Source organism: Seriola aureovittata, chromosome 3, assembly GCF_021018895.1.
Source record: "Seriola aureovittata isolate HTS-2021-v1 ecotype China chromosome 3, ASM2101889v1, whole genome shotgun sequence".
Lineage (NCBI taxonomy): Eukaryota > Metazoa > Chordata > Actinopteri > Carangiformes > Carangidae > Seriola > Seriola aureovittata.
Genome location: NC_079366.1, coordinates 4,304,394 through 4,324,861, shown reverse-complemented (window position 1 = coordinate 4,324,861; position 20,468 = coordinate 4,304,394). Strand labels below are relative to the sequence as shown.

The window sequence follows — 20,468 nt, the reverse complement described above, 5'->3', positions numbered from 1 at the left end:
ATTTGTCCTGGTATTTCATTCATTTCTGAGGCATGTCAATATGGCAATCATTCAGGGCCTCATTATTCATTATCTGTGTTGACAGATCACCCTGACAACCATTGGCTATGGGGACAAGACACCAAAGACGTGGACAGGACGGATGCTGTCTGCGGGGTTCGCCCTCTTGGGCATCTCCTTCTTTGCCTTGCCAGCAGTGAGTACAAACTTTTTAAGTGATTCCTTTCAGTTTGCTTTTCAGAGCGTAGGAGAATTTATTAATCCTCTTCTGAAAGATCGCTTTCTGAATTACATCTGAATTCTATGCCTATGGAGGTTCTCATTAGAGTTATGTCTTTCTCTGCAGCTCAGTGACACTTTATAAAGTCTTTGGCGTACGAATGTACCAGTATTTATTCCTGTTAATATCATACCAGGGTATTCTGGGATCGGGCTTTGCCCTGAAGGTCCAAGAGCAGCACAGACAGAAGCACTTTGAGAAAAGGAGAAACCCAGCCGCCTACCTTATCCAGGTAAAGCACACAGCCCCCTCCCTTCTATTTCTTTAACACACATTGCCAGTTTTGGGCTGGAAAATAAAAATATTGTCGCTGATGTAGCGAAGAGAACTGAATATCTGCCTAATATAAAATGAGATTAAAAGCCTTAAATGATTTTATTATTCTCCAGTTTCTCTTTTTTTTCCATGGACTCTCCAAAAAACTACCCAATAAAAATTACAGAGCCGGTGGCTTCACTCTGTTCAGCCCTGTGCCCCCTCATCCTCACTTTGCAGTAGACTCTTTAATCTCTGGGAGGTTTTTTTACTCCTTTCATTCTCCTGTGTTTAAGCCCAAAAACACAAGTTTGGCAAACCCATTCTTGCCTCCCCTTCTTTTCTGCATCACACATTTCCGTTTTTCCAGCCTGATCTTCACACTCATTGTGTGTCATCCTGAATTTTAGTGGTGTAGATTTCATGTTTTCCTCCTCATATATTTCTCCATACACCTCCTTTTCTTCCCCTGCTATCTCACCTACTTTCCTCCCACGCTTCACCACTTTCCTCCTCTTTGGCTTCCCCTCTCTCCCATCTTATGTTCCCATCTCACCCTCGTCCTGACCTCTACCTCCTCTTGTCTTCCCACCACCACCACCACCACCTCCTCCTCCTCCTCTTCTTCTTCATCCTGTCCGCCCCCATTTTGTACCAGGCTGCGTGGCGTTATTATTCCACCGACAGCACCAGGCCCTACCTGGACGCCACATGGCGGCACTATGAGAGCCTCCTGCCTTCCCACAGGCATGTATCCATGCCTGACCTCCGCTCACCCACAGACGTGTGAAACACCTGTTTTTTTGTTTTCACTAATCAGCTTTTTTTATTTGTTTCCTTTCTCCTGATCTTCTCCCTCCTCTTCCTACTCTTCCTCCTTCCTTGGCTTTGGTTTTTTTTGTCTTTATTTTATTTTCTTTCCATTTATCTTTTTCTTTTGGGGTCTCCTCTTTGTACTTTTTTCTCCTTCCTGGTTTTGTGTATTCTGCATGCAGTGTGTTTGGCGTAGTTATGCGGCTGATGAGAACTCGGTTTCCATTGCTACCTGGAAGCCTCACTTGAAGGCGTTGCATACCTGCAGCCCTACAAAGTAGGTACAACTATGGCAGCTGGTGTCTGTATTTGGTGTTTATGCTCTCTAGCCATCTTTCCTTATAATTCAGTTATGTACATTTCAAGTTACTATTCATCTTTTTTAAAGTCTGGTCTGTCTTATTGTTTAACGTATCTGCTTTTTTCTCTTTATTGAACATATAAATGCATTCATTTTGATCATTTCTTTTTTCTTAATGGAAAATGGTTCACAGCCATCAGAAAGACTAATAATTTCCAGGCTCCGTTAATCTCAACTTGCTTGAATTAAGAAAAAAAACGCTGACTTCAAAGACATCTCTAAAACGATTATTATTAATTATTATTATTAATATTATTATTATTATTATTATTATTATTGTTATTATTATTATTATCTCTATTATTATATAAATGAACATTTTATCCCTCAACACCATTCCCACTGGGTCAAGCTCTCTGTGTTTGACTACAGCCAGTTTGAGTGCTCAGTGGACCTGGTGGTTTAACTGCTGTCACTTTGAGAGGCTGAGGCAGCAATTTTAGCATTCACCCTCTGTGATATATCTATTTATTACAGCAGTTGTGGCCTCAATGAGCCGAACAAGCTTTCTTTGAATTTGCAACACTTCAGTCTCCTTAAATTGGGCAGCCACTCAACCCTGACGCCCTGAGTGATTTAGAGGTACAGTGCATATAATTCTGTTTGCCGTTAGCTTTGGCAGCTGGCATATCCATACATGGAGATACAGTATGGATCATTATAGAGGGGTTTCCCATGAACTAACAAATGAGAATGCACACACACGGAGGCAGAAAACTCATTGCCACAATGTTATGAGAGCTTACAGTATGTATGGACATTTTCACCATGTAGGCTGATTTCACATTCGTATTTTAATTTATTTAATTGGGACATTATCTTCATAATGTAGATTACTGTCAAAGAAGAAAGTGATTCTAAGCAATACTAGTATTGTACGACTGCATATCCACACCATGTTATGAATAATGACAAACAGACAGAGAGATGACAAAAAAAGAAGCTTCTTGTGAAGCAATATTCCAGGGGGTATTACTGTGGGAACACTACGTTACTGATTTTTTTCAATGGACTTAATGCACCAGCACCAGCACCAACAACAGCTTTAACACAAGCCTAAATAAACAGCACTAACTGGGAAAAGAACCCAGGGTTCGTTTTAGCCAAAATAACCAGGTTAGGTGTAAAGGCACAGCAACCTGCTAGAAACCAGTAAAATTATAAACCGTTTAGAGGCCAGATATTCTTTCACCTCTAGCTCACTAACGCGACACATGGAACCTGAAAAATCACACCTAGTAGTAGTAACATCACAAACCAAAAATACACAGTTAGCTGTAGCAGCTACTGAGAAATGGCATGTGTGTCGCACGGATTAAAAACAGAAAAGTCCTATTTACACAAGTAATGTTAGCATATATGAGATTCCTGCTGTTCGCCTGCTGCACAAGGTATTGCCACAGAACATCACTCATTCTGTTTATTATAATAGTAACATCAGCATGTATGAATTTCCTGCTGTTTGCCATCTGAATTTACCAGACACTGGATGTATAACTGATGTGTTACCAGTGTCTGTGTGGACTGATCAAATCTGCTGATGCACTCTCAGCTAACCAGGAGGTTTCCTTCCTGGTGTATTGAGCATTTTCCACACATTATTTTTGCAGTTCTTGCCGTTTATGGCAGAACTCCAACTTTGAATTCTGATCTCCCAGTTAAACACTCATTCAGGTTTCTTTTCGACCCCCGTGTGTGTGTGTATATGGCATACTGTAGCTCGGAAACCTGTACGGAGCCTGGAAATATTAGGAAAACCATCTGCAAGGCATATAGTGTACGGTTATGATCATAATGTATAAAACACACGCGCTGATTACAAAGACACTCCTTTAAATGATTAAGTGGCAAATCTTCAGTTTCTTAGTCACTACCTTCTCTTTTTGCAAGTGCTTCCTTAGTTTGCCTGGACAGTCTGCATCGACATGCATGTTTGTAGTGAGCCTGCTATTTGTTAAGGTCTATTTCCCCTGGAATGCTTATTATTGATTGATGTGTAGCTGTCCTCCTCTGCACTTAAAAAAAGCAACAGTTGCAGACAAAGCCCTTAATACATAAATCTTCCTATCATGCTGATATAAAGGACCATAGCAGCGTGTTTCCAGGTTTTAACTCCTTAATTACAAATCATGTAAACCTAACGTGTGCCCAACATTTCTGAATAAACAACTTAAACAAGTTTCAAGAATTTGCTAACACATTTTTATATGCTACAAAAATAACCTGAAATTTCTCGAACACAGCAGAGTGGTTTTCTGTATGGTTAAACATCTACATGATTTGTAGTAAATGGGATAAAACCAGTCAGTATTATGAAAAGATGTTTTCTAATATATAAATATTTTTCGTCTCATCACCCACAGGAAGGAGCAGGGAGAGTCAACGACAAGGTTTGTGACTTTTGTTGAACATTCACTCTCTTCCATGGTGTTGTAGCTGTGTAGGCCTGGGTACTTGACTGGAATGCACCTTTACATACATTTAACATGTAGCTGAGGTCATTTCTGTTTTGATTTTTTCAAACTTAAATTTTATTTAGGCCTCATTAGTTAAAAGAAAGAAAAGATCTTATTTTTGGCCTCCCCCAGCTCCTGTTATTGTCCAGCTCTTTAGCTGTTTCTTGCAGAACGCTGTTTTAAGGTTGATGAGACTGAAACAAACAATGAAGTTGCCCTGAAGCCAAAACATCAGCTGAAAGATGTTAAAATACAAATGATGATGATGATGATGATGATAATGATGATGATGATGATGATGATGATGATGATGATGATGATGATGAGTTCATCACTATGAGCAATTACTGTATCATTACATCATCATTTTTTTTTTTATATATATACAAATATTGATTAGTGTAGCTAAAAAGATGTAGCTATAAGATATAAGATAGCTAGTAAGATATCATAGAACCTTTATTTTGGTATCTGGATAGAAATTAAGATCTTGTATCTGCACTAGTATTTAAAAATTTCAAACGATGCCCACACACCTGTTGCCCGACTGTTGTGTGGACTTCACTGTAACTGAGACAGTAAAGTGGCTCTAACTGGAAGGTTGTGAGTGATGAAATGTAGCCCTGCTTACAGCCACTTTTACACTGGCACTTTCTATGTCTTTCCCTTTGATGTTTGGTGCTTTACCTTTCTCTTCTTATCACTTCTCCTCCCCAAAAACACACGTGTGCACATGCTGAGGCTCTCAAATACAAGCAATCATTCACACACATACACACACACACACACACACACACACACACACACACACACACACCCACACCGTCCCTCTTCTGTCAGGTATTTATTACACTTAGAAATGACATTTCCTGTGACTCTGTGCTTTCATATGACCAATTTTTAAATGAAATCAGTGCTCCTGATGTTTGTCTTTGAGCTAATGCATTTTTAGCAACATCAGGGGAGGACAGCATGCGGGGCAGTGAGGGCTTAGTGATGTAATATGTTGTGTTTGCAGTTATGAAACACTGAGTAAATGTTTGTCTGCGAACCACCGCAGCAAACTGAAGCCAGTCGAGCTGTTTTTCCCTCGAGCCTGGTGTCGTATAGTATGAACTATACCACATTGCAGAGCAGAAGCCAAAGAATGTGAAAAGTCAATAAAGTAAATAACCAAACGAAGAGATGAGAGTCAGCCCAGAAATCATCCCACGCAATCTTGAGCGAGGGAGGAGAGCTCCACTCTCCACCTATGTTTTCCCCCGTTAACATCTCCACTGCAGAGCTGGAGAGATTAAAAGCCGCTCTGCGCAGTCCGAATGGAGCTGCCTTACTTTATTTATTAGCTAGATTTATTTATTAATTTTCAAAGTAATGCATCACCGAAGTGCAGTGATAAAAACCCAGCCATGGAGCGAAAAACAAGACCAAGGTCTGCATCTTAATACCCTGATAGAACCCACAAGTGTCTGTCTAAAGGTTACTGGCCTCATGCTGGTGACTCAGGCACTTGTTGCCGTGGCCCAGCTGAATTCACACAGTTAAATGAGGGATATCGACATGAAGTGTGTGAGTCACTAAATTGCAGCCTTTTTCAAATGGTGCTGTGCTGTAGATGTTCATTTTCCTCGACTAAGCTCAATTGCCTCCGTTCTGCTGCTTCTAAATGTCAGTGGTGGACAAACTGAAATGCCAACAGAAACTCTGAAATATTACTTTATACTTCACAGCCTGCATACAGAAGGTCTGACCCAGGGATCATTGCATTTACATGTCAGGCTTTTCATCCAGACTGACTCCATGCAACATAGAGTAAGAAATAAATAAGCAAGAAACAAATGGAGCAAAGAAAAAAAAAAGAAAAATGGGGCAAAGGGTAATAAGGTGGCAAATGCAATATCTCATCCACAAAACATTCAGAGGTTAACATTTTCTCTCCTCTAATTCTGCATCGTGTAACACATCACCATTTGTCTATCTCCCCTTGGTTTTTTAGTAAAATTCATAGTAATAAACAGAAGCTACTGAGGAGGTGTACCACTCGGAAACATAGGTACACAGCATTTCTGCTCCCGTGTCACATGACATTTTTCTTTGGGAATGCTGACTAATTCTTGGTGCATGGGTATCTGTAGGAGGCTGTGCAGCCTCGGAGAGGGCAGAGCCAGTAAATCTAGCAGGGAGACATTAGTCGCCTTTATAGTAGCACACTATCTGCCTCTGTTTGATCTTTGCCTGAGTAATGCGCTCCTTCTGCCTGTTGTGATTTTGGTTTTAACCACATTTACTATAAGAACATTTGTGCCAGGTGTCAGTTCCCGTTAACGAGACATGAAAATGAATTTGCGTTAGAGTCTGTTGTTATGGTGGCGTTGCATCTAAACTCCTGTCACACTCCACTTCCCGCTTCCCTGATACAAACTTTAGAATATCCCCTGCACTAGTTATGACATGTTGCCGTCACTCACACACACGTATCACATGTGTCTCTATAGACACAATAACTTTAACAGATAAGTCTGGTGATATTATATGTTTTTTATTTCCAACAAATCCAATGAAAAGACCAAAACTAGCAATGAATCAGTGAGTGAATCACACTGGGCAACATGTTCCTTCATTACCATGAACATGACAACTGTAATTTGTTTTGACTCAATCCCACATGCACCATCCTGCTGTTGTTAACACTCTCTAGTGTATGAATCTGCAGCTGAAAGTAGCTCAGTTTACAAATGCACCAATTTATACAAATACAATTGCACCATTTGTACTTTCTTTTTGAAACTACTGTATATACTATGTGTGTGAACCAATTTACATTTTCAACAAGAACCAGTGGGAGCAGAGTCAGAGAGTACTGACAGACACATTTTTAGTTTTGGTCTTTGATTTGTTGACAGTAAGAGTAAAAGAGGACAAACTATCACCTGCCCGATCCTTTGAAGTAGAACTGTACATGTTCACTCCAACATACAGGATAGAGGACCACTTCAGTGACTGCATTTAGATGAGCCATGCCTGTTGCCTGTGCACTGCCTTTGCATGCAGTCGTTGCAGCTGCACAAACACATAATCATCCACCTCCTGACTTCTCATCGTCCTGGTCATTCACTTTCCACAAAGTAATTACCAATTATTTTCTTCCATTACTCCGCCCTGTCGTGACACTTTAACCAAGGTGCAATAAATCCTTTAAATGAAGATTTTCTGTTGTGTATGGTAAAGTGACATATGATATCAGAAAAATCAACTATAACAACATATAACCATTTGATACAACAATGGGACTGTTGCTGTAGGCAACATGCTCACTAACTGGTCACAGAGAACGAGATACTGTAGCTGTTATACAGTGGGTCCAAAAGTGGTCTCAGACTGTTGGACCCCACTGTAGATGCACACATCCAGGCACAACTCAAACACACAGCTGAAGCATCATACCTAACCCGAGCTTGCATTTTTGTAATGCTTTAATGCTGCAATGCATGTTGGTCTTTCTCCATCTTGTGCTGCAGCTGTTCATCCTTGTATTGGTAGGTAAAGTTCTGGATGATGGTTTTCCATGTGGTTAAATCTTGCAAGGAAAATGCATTTTGCCAAAAGCTTTTGATAATTTATATTGTTGTTCTGAAACTTATATCATTAACAAATCTTTATCTGTCTGTCATTCCACCTCTTCACTACACCTCTCCCTTCTTATCCCTCTCACTCCAACTCGCCCTCTGGACCATTATTCATCCCAACTTCACTCCACAGCCAGAAGTTGAGCTTCAAGGAGCGGGTGAGGATGGCAAGCCCCCGAGGTCAGAGCATCAAGAACAGGCAGACGTCTTCTGTGAATGACCGGCGGTCACCGGTGGCTGAGGCCGGAACAGAGGGCACCAGCCCGGCTAAGGTACAGAAGAGCTGGAGCTTCAATGACCGCACGCGCTTCAGACCTTCACTCCGCCTTAAGAGCCAATCCCGCTCCACCACTGATGGTAAGTGACTCCGTCCTGCCGTTAAGAGTGAAGTAGAATTTATGAGACGATAAATAGTGTTTTGATGCATCTTAAGTGCAAAGAAAATCCAAAAATCATATTTGAAAATATCTTAAAGGAATTTTTCAAAATTTTGATAAAATACATGTACTCAGTATCTTGCTGAGAAGATCAATACCACTTATGTCTGTCCATTCAGAAAAGACTGGAAGCAGGGAGGACTAGCTGTCTTAGCTCTGATTAAAGGTTAAAATGTTCCACCTATAAGCACCTCTTAAACTCACCAATTAACATGCTGCTCTGGTTTGCTTTGTACAAGTTTGTCCAAGTGTAAAAACCAGCTGGGCAAGCTGTTTCCCCTGCTCCCAGACTGTATGCTAGCTCAGGTAGCCCCTTCATGGCTGCAGCTTCATACTTAACAGCTAGAAATGAAAGTGGCATCAATCAAACTGTCAACAAGAACGCAATGGGTTTTTTTTATTTCAAAAATGTTGAACCATTCCTTTAAGTCCAAGCAGTTTCACTACATGTATTGAAATGACGCTTATTGGCCGACCGTAAAACCCACCAGAACTGGTTTTACCCACTAATTCAAGCAGCCGAGTGGAGGAATGCTAATGGTTGCTTTCACTTCCTTTCTTTGGCCTAGCAGTGCCGGCCTGGCAGGCCCTCCTGGGTAACAGCCAGTTGGTGTTTGTGGGTTGAGTGGTGGATTGATGGAGGGTGGGGGTGTTTGAGCTCCAGCAGCCATATGGGGTGTCAGAGCCCGCCAGCTGGCTGTGGCCTGTTGGTGGAGAGGAATCAATGACCAAGCTAGCCAAAACCATACTGGTTGGCTGGTTTGCCACGCTCTATCTGATCGTTCACTGACATGTTGAATGAGATGGTAGAGGATTGGAAATGTTTTCCTTTCATTATGGCTTAATTAGAAGTGAAACGAGAGGTGTTTTTAGTGGAAAATGTTTGTTGTATTTAATGGAGGAAATTATTAATCAGCCCTGTTTAACATTTTCATCTGGTGACTCAAACCAAGTCTATTTCTGTCTTAATAATCAGCAGGTTTGACTTAGTGTATCACACAACACTTGAGCACATACATGCTGTGCACTATTAAGTGATACTTACCAAGGTAATTTGCAATATTTGGTTCAACAGAACAAGTAGCTAGACTCTGCAGTCCACAGGTGTTGTAACTCAGGAGGCCCATAAACAGAGCTGTCACAAAGTTGCACTGTTAGTAATATATCTGCAGGCACACCAGAGGCCTGTTCTTTAGACAGCAGCTCAAAACTGTTTTTCTCTCAGTCTATCAGATCAGTCAACTTCATTCCAGTCAAATTCAGTCAGTGTATTTTGCCCTATTGCAACCTGATTAATCCCCAATATCAATGTCATCAGATCTTGAGAAAAATCAGTTAACCTTTTTACTTAACAAAATTAAGAGTAACGCAGTTCATGCAGCTAGATTTCAGCTTTGCGACACCCTTAATTTAAGTTTCTTAAAGCAGCACTAACACATATAATATTATTACATAAAACCCAGATAGCAAAAATAAATCTGGCCCACACTTGGGTCATATGCTTGTTTTATTCTGGACCAGTATACACCCGGTTCTGCAGCCCGAATCTGGGCCATATACAGTGTGATTGTCAGATGCTATAGAAAATTTTCCAGCCAATACCAGAGGAAAACAGCCCGAATCTGCCCAGGTGTGGAAGGATATGGGCAGGACTTGGGCCGAGGACCCAGGCATATGTTGGGCCAGAAGTTTCATTTTGTTAACTGGGAAGGGTTCGCTTGTAGTGATGAACCCATAGAGAATTATCATTTACCATTAGCAAGGGTCTTCACACTCATTGTTTTGGTTTTCAGGCTCCCGGTATCATTCACCGTCCTTATTCATCAAGTGAACACAAACACGACTCCAAATGAATGGCTATGTGGCTCGTTGTGAGCTGGATGTGAATGGGCAACTGTTTGCCAACACATTCTCTCACCAGAAATCTAATAATGCAGCCCTAAAGTTTTCTTGAGCATCATATAACAATGCATAAGAAAGTGACATGGATTTATGAATTTCATCATTGCTTCTGGCAACAATTAGTTTAAATACTGAAATGCTGCTAAGATTGTGATTTGCAAGTGATACAATAATCAAGAAAGTTAAAACTTCCCTGTTCTACAACCATGCAGAGAAGACTGATAATAAAATCAGATGCTTCTTCGCAGGTAGGAGGATTCTCATAACTGGCTGCATATAAACTGGGGTTTTAGAGTAGTAAAGTCTCTGCCTCACAGTAATCTTTTTTTCCTGTAAAATGCTGTTGGTGACATAAATTGGTCTGCTCAAGGAACAAAATCTGAATCCTTTCTGTGTTCTCTCTCCTGAGCAGCAGACTCCAACATGACAGGGGAGGACGGCTTCGATGAGAAGGGTTGTCACTGTGAGATCTCAGTGGAGGACTTGCTGCCCTCAGTCAAGTCTGTCATTAGAGCTGTCAGGTGAGGCAAAGGAAACAAGATGTCCTCCATCAATCCATTTAATACTGTATTTTTCTGCTGCCAAGGTTGCATGCAAACAAACCTTGATTGTAACCCCCTGGCGCTCAGCAGCTCTCCTGATTGAATGAGCTCAGGGGATTAAAGTGACTGGAAGATGATTCTTTTATTTTTAGATCGTTTTTGGTGCATGTGATTGGATAAAATGTTGAGAGAGAGGTAATATGGTTTGTGGGAGCTTTATCACTGCGAAGCTATGTAAGGTGATCATGTCACAAGGACACAGTGTGTGTCTTAGTCAGACGCAGTTTTAACAGAAACTGTAAGTTTGGGTTGAACCTGTGAGAATGAAGTCATAAAGGTCCCATATATATAAAGTGAGATTTCCATGTTTTTTAAAATTATAAAGCAGGTCTAGGTATACTGTGAAAGTATCAAAGCGCTAGGTCCCCAGAAATGCACACAACCTGTATTCAGAAACTGAGCCTTAAAACGAGCCGTCAGGACTTCTGTAACTTTGTGATGTCACAACAAAGCAGTCACTGCTATTACTACAAAGCCAACGTTAGCATTTACAGCTGTTTACTTACCAGTCTAGAAGAATGTTGCAAGTTCAGCATCAAACTTTATTGCTTTATTCACCAAGAGTTGTCTCCAGAGGTGGAAAGAAGCTCTCTTGTTTTTCTTCTGTTTCTATCAGTTCTTTTCTTCTACTAAAGTTAGCATGCTAACCAGCTAGCCCCAGCCTGGCCTGCCTGTCACATCCCTTTTCAATACTGTAGCATCCGGTCTGCCCTGAAGAAGTAGCGCCACTCAGGGGATGTATTTTAATATTTTGTTTTGTAAACGCAACAATGGGTGAACCACTCTGCACGACTGGTAAGTAAACAGCCGTTAATGCTAACATCGACTATGTAGCGATAGCAACACTTACAAAAAGCTCCTTTAACTTGTCCTAGTGACAGCAACCAGTCCATAGTTTCATTCAGCTGCATTCAAGAATTGTTTCCCTGCACTCTATTTTAAGGCTCCGTTTTATTGCTGTCTCTCCTTGCCGGCCCCTTCCTCCCGCCACAAGGACTCAAACTCTCAGCCAAATTCCCTTGAATTTAGCATTGAGGCTCCACAGTTGCATAAATTTAGAATTTTTTTCACAGCAATAGTTTTAGACACACACACACACACACACACACACACAGCTAAAAAAAAAAAAGCCGGGGACTACCTCACTGGATGTTTTTCTAAGGTCCACTGAAGTGATTGCTCAGGTGTTGTGACTGTTTGCATTAGTGTGAAGGTAATGTTGTAGTTGGCATGCAGTGACACATTTTATGCGCCTTTTTAAAAACCAGAAAAACAAAGGAAAGGTTTGCTGAGTTTTCATTAGCTGCAGTCTGTGAAATATTTAAGGTTGATGTAGTCACCACCAGTCATCTGTTCTGACTGCATCAGAGCTCCCCCTTGTGGCTGTTCTGTGAATTTCTCTGCCGTTCTGTGCAGGATTATGAAGTTCCATGTAGCCAAGAAAAAGTTTAAGGAGACGCTGCGTCCTTACGATGTGAAGGATGTGATTGAACAGTACTCGGCCGGTCACCTGGACATGCTGTGTCGCATCAAGAGCCTGCAGACCAGGTAGGAGTAACAACAGAGCACGCACACTCACACACAGCATGACGACATCATCAGCTGACAGTTTTCATTGCTGAAGTGTTTGCTGTCAAACTAAGGCTGTTTGACCACACTGTAACTGATTCATCTGTGTCTGTGTGTGTATGTGTGTGTATGTGTGTATGTGTATATGCATTTATGTGTGCACCCGCACTCATACCTTATAAATGCATGGGTATATATTACGCTAATGTGTGTCTGTTTGGTCTTTTACATTGTGTATGTGTGCATATGTATGTGTGTGTTTGTATGTGTGTGTGTGTGCATGTGTTTGCTTCCCTCACAGGTTGGACATGATTGTAGGCCCACAGCCCCTGAGCAGCAGAGCCAAGACCTTTTCCTCCCCCTCCCTCCCTTTCTATTACAGCCAGGGCAGAAAGAACTCCACTCAGGGGTCAGAATATGCCCCCTCCCCCCTTCACACCACCCCTCACATGCCACATGGGTTCAGTTCACTTCAGTCAGTCAATTCAAGAGGTCGTTCGTCCTCAAAAATAGGAAAACTGCAATTTTAGAACGTGTATGAAGTTTCTTCTTTGAACTGATTGAGGATAGAAGTGAAATGATCCCACAGCCTCTCCTCACACATCTCCATTGCTCCTTAACACGTCTGTCCTGGATGTGCAGTCATCCACTAACCGAACACTAACAGAACTCTACAATACATTGACTCTGGTTGTAGCTTTTCCTCTGATGAATTCTGGGACACTCTCACAAAGTTGCAACCTGATGTTAACACAGATCATACAGAAACACCTCCCATAACACACACACACACACACACACACACCACACACACACACACACACACACACACACACACACACACACACATACAAACTAAATTCTCTAAGTGCAACTGTGACTTTTACCTGCCATCACTGCTGTAACAGCGCCCCCTGCTGTCGCCAATTGTTCATTGAAACTGCTGCATGCAGTTTATCTCATGCAGGAGGTGCTGAACAGACAGGAAGAGGCAGGTCTAGCAAAGTATAGAATTTTTTGACAAAATAATCTGAACTCAGTTAGGTCATCTCCTTGCACCTTGTTCTTCTCCAACATGGTTTTCTCACTGCACCCAACTCCTAATATTACAGTCAGTTTACAACTGCAAATGCCCCTTTTTTCTACACTGAGTACATGAACTCAACCAAGAAACAGAGTTAATCTCGCATCCAAAATGCACTAATTCAACCACATTACTTCATTCATATGTCAAGATCATCTCTTGTACCAGAACAATGCCAAATCCAAGTGGCTGTATGTATTTGGCATAGTGATTTCACAAAGATTCCACCGAGTGAGGTGGAAGGAAAAGTGACACCATCCACTGATAGGCTGTAAACCAGTCTGTGACCGGGCAAGAAATGTCATCTCATACAATTAAGTAAAACTTCTGGATCCAGCCTCACTTCTCCTCTTCCTGAAAATCAAGCAGAAGTTTAGTTTCACTTTTACACTAGTATGTAAACATGGTAAAAGTTTTTTTGTGGTGGTTGAGTTTGAGTGAGAAAATTCATGAATTTTGAAAGATGTGGTGATTGTATGCATTTTCTATCAAAGCAGTGATTTATTGTTGTGTTGACTGGGTGAACAGTTTTGAAAAAAGTGAATTCAATATAGAGAAATGTGAGTGAGCAATTGTAGAAACCTGTAGTGGATTGAAATTGAGATTTATTTGTATTTTTTGTTGCTTATTTTCAGAAAATTTGGTTAAAATTTGTGTTGCATTTAGATGGAAATCACAAATCACCTTTTGAGATAATGTCTTCACCTGTTATGACCATATCTAGGGGCAAACTCATTCAAAGAAAGCATAAAAGCACATATTCAAGGAAAACACACATTTTCAGATGCAAGTCTTGTGGGTGTTGGAGGATCTTGTCAAAGCTTTTAACATTGATTTTCTCAAAAACGTTGGTGCTGGTATGACTGCATGACAAAGCCTTGGCTTACACCTGTCCTGATTAACAGACTTTATTAACCAGATTCTACTGAACCTCACTGGATTGAGCAGGGACAGTGTTTATGTAAGAGACAAACACACTGAATTTGGATAATATGCTGTAAAAGCAAAAAGAATAGAAGATTCTACTCAAGTCAGAAAAAAGCAAACCTCTTGTTAACGGTTTGAATAACAAGAAACAGATTTAGTAACATATCATTATTATATGATTGGTAGTATTGTTTCATGTTGCATACACTACTTGTCAAATCCAGTGAGGAAGTGTAACCTGTCATTTGCTTGTACAGTATTTGTTGGAAAAGAAAGTGGGCTCATGGTAACTGTTGCTATTTCAATCTTCCTTCCTCTCTGTCGGCTGCCTTGTTGATTTCTACTTCGTCACTCTTTTTCTTTTTATCATTAATGTCTTATTGTGTTTGCATGTGCTGTGTGTGTGTGTGTGTGTGTGTGTGTGTGTGTGTGTGTGTGTGTGTGTGTGTGTGTGTGTGTGTGTGTGTGTGTGTGTGTGTGCGTTCCAGAGTGGACCAAATCCTTGGGAAGGGCCAGATCCCTCTGGATAAGAAGATTCGAGAGAAGCTGCTGTCTGATGGCGATATATTAGAGGACATGAGCATGCTGGGTCGCGTCTGTAAGGTGGAGCGGCAGGTCCGTGTGTTGCTTCTTGTTTTATGTTTTGTTCTCTTATAGTGGTCCTCTCCTATTGAAGTGCAGCATCCTATAACTGATAACTGAGACAAATAACATAAGCCAGTTAATTAAACTAGGCCTTTATAGTGAGGTAATATATCATAGTATCAGTATGCTAAAGACTGTAATAAGTTTTGGTATTAAATATAAGTGTTCAATCAATAAGTATTCAATCTTATGTGATTTCATGAGGATTTAAAGGGTCCAACACTTCAGTTTTCATTCCAAAACCTAAAGGAATTATGGGATATATGCTTATTTGCTTTCTTTCTAAATGTCACATGAGAAGATCAATGCTAATCCTGTGTGTGTACATTAAGCACAGAGCTGGAGTCACGACGTGGTTAGCCTGGCTTAGCATAAATACTCGAAACAGAGGTCCAACTCCATACTTTATGAGTACGACAATTTCGGTAACTTTGCTAAACTCTGCTCTTTTCGACTGTAATACTATGAATTTCTTCCAGGGGAGACTCTCTGATAATGTGCATTCCTCCTTACGCCACCAGCATATCGATTTCAAAGTTTTTATAATCACATACCAAACTTTACATAGTGGCTTTAAAATACCCACCCTCCACACTAATTTGCTTTTCTTTCTGTCATATCTCTACACTCTATCTCTTTCCCTTTTCTCCTCACAGGTCCAGTCGATTGAGTCGAAGCTCGACTCCCTGCTCGACATATATCGGCAGGTTCTGCGTAAAGGCTCGTCTTCTGCCCTCACGCTCTCTTCTCTGCCCCTGTTTGAGCTGGAGCAGACCTCTGACTACAACTCCTCCGTCTTCAGCAAGGACTTGTCCTGCTCCACCCAGGTCAGCAGCAGCGGAGCGCCTCCCCCTGGTGGCTGTGTCACACACTCCACCGCCAACTCCCACCTTTCCCAGGGCGGACTCCACCTCATCCTGGCACCACCCAATGAGCTCAACCTCAATCTCAATGTCTCCTCTACCACATCTCCCTCAGGCCTTGCTTCTTCCTCTTTTAGTCCATCACCACTGCCCCATCATCATCATCATCACCACCACCATCATCATCCTCATCATCCCTACCATCATCATACCCAGGCTCAGGCCACCACGCCTGAAAGTGGAACTGATGAGGCCGTGGGGAGCTCCCCGCCCATCCTCACCCCAAATAGCATCAGCAGTGGAGTGGGTGGAGGAGTAGGAGACAGAGGCTTTCCTCTGCTGCCGAGGCTTCCACCACCACTCCCTCCCAGCCGAAGCGGTGGCCCAAGCAACTTGGTGCAAGTGACGTCCACAGAGGCATCCCCTGACATAGAGGACTTTTGTGGAGGTCTAGGGACAAAGATGGAGGACAGCAGTGTCAGGGAGGACCTAGGCCTTGGGTTGGGGCTGGGAAGACTCGGGCAGCAGCTAAAGAGCAGCACCAACAGCAATGGCAGGCTAAACACTAAGGAGGAGGGCTCCTGGAGGAGGCATATGAGCCTGGAGCTGGAGCCCCTGGTGCCGCAAGCCCTGGGGTGCTGCTCTGGCCCCAGGCAGACGGACCGAGGCTTGGGCAAGTCCATGTCAGTGCAGGACCTGATGCAGGCACCTCCAGGGGCTGTCCAGGACTCCCACCACACCTACAGCAGGCCATCTCCAAGTCCCAGTACAAGCAGTGACTCCCCCATTGGCTTCCACAGCTGTAGCCAAGATCCTGGGGGAGGAGGGGGTGGTGGTGGTGTAGGCAGGAGTGGTGGAGGCGGATGGGGTGAGGAGGACCTCTTTATCAGTGACAGAGACATAGAGGCACAGGGATTTTGCTTCCTGTCACAGGGGACTGCTGAGTCCCACCGCTACTCCTCTGAGCTCCTGAGGACGAGGGGCAGGGCAGGGTCCCGGGGCTCTAACCATAGCCCGGCCACTGCCCACCCATCCTCACCCCCTGCAGGCAGCACCGAATTGCTGAACATGCCGCACGTACGGCTAAAATAGACCCAGCTACAAATTTGGAAGGCACGTAAATCTCACCTCACGGAGACGGATTTTATCCTTTTTTGGATGGAGCGGGAGAGTGGGACTGTATCAAGGGGTACTTTTTTTTTTTTATTCTTTTTTTTTTTATTTTGTCAATTTTCATTTGAACCATTTGATAAGAATCACAGTATTTTCATACAGGCTGATCACATGTCGTTGCACGAGTCACTCTTTGTTTTAAAGTATGATGGACACATCTGAGATAAAGATGGGGCCTTGTAAAAGAACGCAGAGAGAACACAGACCCCAAAAACCTGTGAAACCAACTAAACTTGGCCCCATTAAGACAGTTGGTTGATATATGACCTTGAGACACCGCATGAACACTGCATGTTTTCAGTCCTAGGTACTCAGATTAGCAAGATACAGTTTACACAGAAGACGTGGACACCTAACATCTAATATCGTTGTTTATTTACCTTTTTAGTGGCCTTTAATGAACACCATTTCCCATAAACTCTAAACATTCGCAGGCAAAATCTCACAGCTTAAAAGAAGAGGCAGGTCCACGAGTGAGTTGAAGGGTTGCAGCAAGTTCAAACCATGGATGTAGTAACAGCAGGAGAGAGAGAGAGGAGTGGAAGCTGTAGAGGTTTTACACAGTAGAGAACTACAATATTGAAAGAATGAATTTAGAAGATAGCATTGGTGAGTTTTATGGATGGACAAAACCAAGTCACAATGATGATGGAGTCCCTGTTTTAGCTTTATTTCAGGAGAGCTGTAGTCTTTTAACGTGACGTGCCAGATGGTTTGTCACACAGAACCGTCTGGGGAGGCTTGTTTGGAAACTGTTTCAGGGCAGGCGCTTTCAAGAAATACTTTGTAGGTGATTAGATGAACTGTCTATCAGAAGCTAATCTCCAACCAGTCAGATTCTACACCGTTCCCATTTTTTTCTCTGCCACCAGAGCCAGTCGGTAAATCAAGCTCAACAATCAAGCACGAAACATCTTCTCCATCGAGAGACTTCAATGGCGTTCTTTGTTCTTCTTTCAGTTTTCGGGATCGGGTTGGGTCAGTGAGGGCTTATTGCATATTGTGATTGGCCAGTGAGCCTAGTCCCAGCACACGCTCTCATACACACCTCAAATGAAAGGCATACAGAGAGGACCAGCCAAGAGACGAACTATGGATTTTTTGATGGTCCACTGAGCCACCAATGCGGTGCGATGGCCAGTCCGACGGTGACAGGTCTGTTGTCAATGTGTTTGTGAGACAGAGAGAGCCGGGCAAGGAGCGCCTGAACGAATCAATGGGCTGCGCACAGCTCCGCTCTAATGAAATAAGATTTTAGCCATTTGGAATAGTTTTTTTTTTTTTTTTTTTTTTTTTTTTTAAAGAAAATCAATATGTGATGGTCTATGTTGATATTGTGGCAGGCAACCACAAATAAATCAATGTATGGGAAACTCTGCTCACTATTGCCAAATGTTTCATTCTCTGTTCTTGCCACTATACCTATTTTATTTCCAAAACATTTCAGAAAACCAAATTAACTCCTTATGTTTATATCCTAAAATAATACATCTCATTACTGTCCTCAACCACTGACTTTGGTTGCCCCAAGTCTTTAAAAGGTACCACATCATGAAACAGTGAACATGCAAGTTTTAGCTCCTAAACTACAGTTCATTTATACTTAAAACGTTTTCTGCAGTCTCCGGCATCCACTGGTTTTCATTCATTTCCATACAGTAAATGAATTAGCAGAGTAATTAGTAATAGTGAACGTCAGATCATTTTTGTCAGTTTTGCATTTCGGAGTATCGGAGTTTTGCAGTTTAAGCACAGATAGTTCTGTCAAGTGTCCTTCGCATGCCATAACAATGAAGTCATTAACAGAAATTAATTAAAACAAGTTTCTGCCAACAGATGTTTATATTACACTGCAAACAATATCAAATTTATGAAACAGCATGTGATTTGTAGTAAATATGCTAAAACATGCAAAACCGCAGGATTGGTCCCTTTCAGTTAAACTTTCAATTGGCGTATCTTATTTTGCCAAACATAATAACCTGTAACTGAGGAGAACAGCAGGAAAGACCAGACAGTCAGTGCTGCTGTAGCTGCCAAATATCTGGATGCTTACCGAAGCCACTTGTGCCAAGTCAGCTCCGGTATGAGGTGCATCATGTTGAAAGCACATGCACACATGTATACACCTGTATATGCACATGTACAGATAAGAATGCCCATTACACGCACAGCTGTGCAGCTGTTACATTACATGTCCATTATGCTGTGGAGAATTTTAGGCACAGTCCAGAGGAGAGAACAGGAAGCAGCTGTTGCTTACTTCACACACCGACCGGTGTCCAGCTGACAACAGCCGTGGATTGAAACACATCTTGAATGTCATTTCTTGGTTTAAAGGACAGTTTATGTTAATTTGTTTCTTATCAAAGCACTTCATATTGGTTCAGAATCAGACTCAATGAAAGAAATATTCAGAAATCTAACTTTGTATTACATTTATCTTTTCACCACCGTTTCTACCTAAAAAGAAGGTATGCTATTTAAATTACAATCAATGTTTGCTTTTTTTGCTTTTTTTTTTTTTTTACCTGTAATGTTGGATTATTTTTGCTTGCTGCAATGGAATGAAATGGTCTCACTGCAGAATGTATTGCTTATTTCATTATTAATATGAGCAGAACATCTATTTCTCGAACTGCCGAGCAGTGACATCGAATAGACTAATGACCAACTTCCTCTCCCTGTTGCATGGTGAAGAATCAAGTGCATCAGGTAAGGTTAAGTGGTTTTCTCAAGTTGTAGGAAAATAATGACAGCACCACAAATGCAGGTAGAAACTACTCATAAAGCATTCAAAGCCTCGCTGGTGAATTATCACCTGTAGCTAGCAGTAGATCAGTAAATTCTTAAGACTTAAAACCAGATTATATGAAGGAGGCCTGGGTCAGTTTGTTTTAAAGAAGTGGATTTTACTTTCCTTAAGATATTTAAATATACTTTGCATGAAGGGGTTGTCATATCCAAACCTATTTATACCTGAGAGTTAATGCCACATCATCAAGACAAATCACTATTTATGGTTCAAATTGACTGCAGTGAAAGTAAAAACAGATCCCAGCTCTGCGGTCTAGTAAAAAGCTGCAGTACATCCAGTATATTGGTGCCTTGCTTTTGTGGTACATATTCATCTCCATATCTACAATTTCCTGAGAAGCGCATTGGGTTCCTCTGAACAGAAATGGTTGCACTGTCTCCATTTTCTCTCCCTGTAAATGTTCCAACTTGAGGCATTACACAGTTTTCTTATTCAGCGAGCGTTTTGCTACAGGGCGTAAAACAGGCATTTGACATGTTACCATTCTCTCATTTCTTTTAATTTATTTAAAAATGTGCACATATTTACACACTAGTAATAATCTGAGATTTATGAAGCCTGTAATGTAATGAAATGCAAGTGGACTTTTATTCTCATTCATCAATAAAGGAAATTCTACGAAGACTTTTTTCGCTTTCCCATCTTCTTTCACTGAAA

The 20,468-nt window shown here is 41.7% G+C and overlaps 1 protein-coding gene across 4 annotated transcripts in view; it reads left to right on the top strand.

Moving 5' to 3' along the window:
* LOC130165340 (potassium voltage-gated channel subfamily KQT member 5-like) overlaps positions 1-20,435 on the top strand; it is a 115,998-nt gene extending 95,563 nt beyond the window's left edge. The window contains exons 6-16 of one of the 4 annotated variants that reach the window (XM_056370538.1): positions 86-196; positions 417-512; positions 1,531-1,625; positions 4,073-4,099; positions 6,162-6,218; positions 7,925-8,148; positions 10,543-10,651; positions 12,149-12,280; positions 12,603-12,710; positions 14,801-14,927; positions 15,614-20,435. In XM_056370538.1, the coding sequence (XP_056226513.1) occupies positions 86-196; positions 417-512; positions 1,531-1,625; positions 4,073-4,099; positions 6,162-6,218; positions 7,925-8,148; positions 10,543-10,651; positions 12,149-12,280; positions 12,603-12,710; positions 14,801-14,927; positions 15,614-16,912 (2,385 nt within the window). In that variant the 3' untranslated portion in view covers positions 16,913-20,435. The remainder of the gene's footprint in view (positions 1-85; positions 197-416; positions 513-1,530; positions 1,626-4,072; positions 4,100-6,161; positions 6,219-7,924; positions 8,149-10,542; positions 10,652-12,148; positions 12,281-12,602; positions 12,711-14,800; positions 14,928-15,613) is intronic. The other 3 variants (XM_056370548.1, XM_056370557.1, XM_056370566.1) reach the window with 3 other exon arrangements.
* Positions 20,436-20,468: the final 33 nt, after the last annotated feature.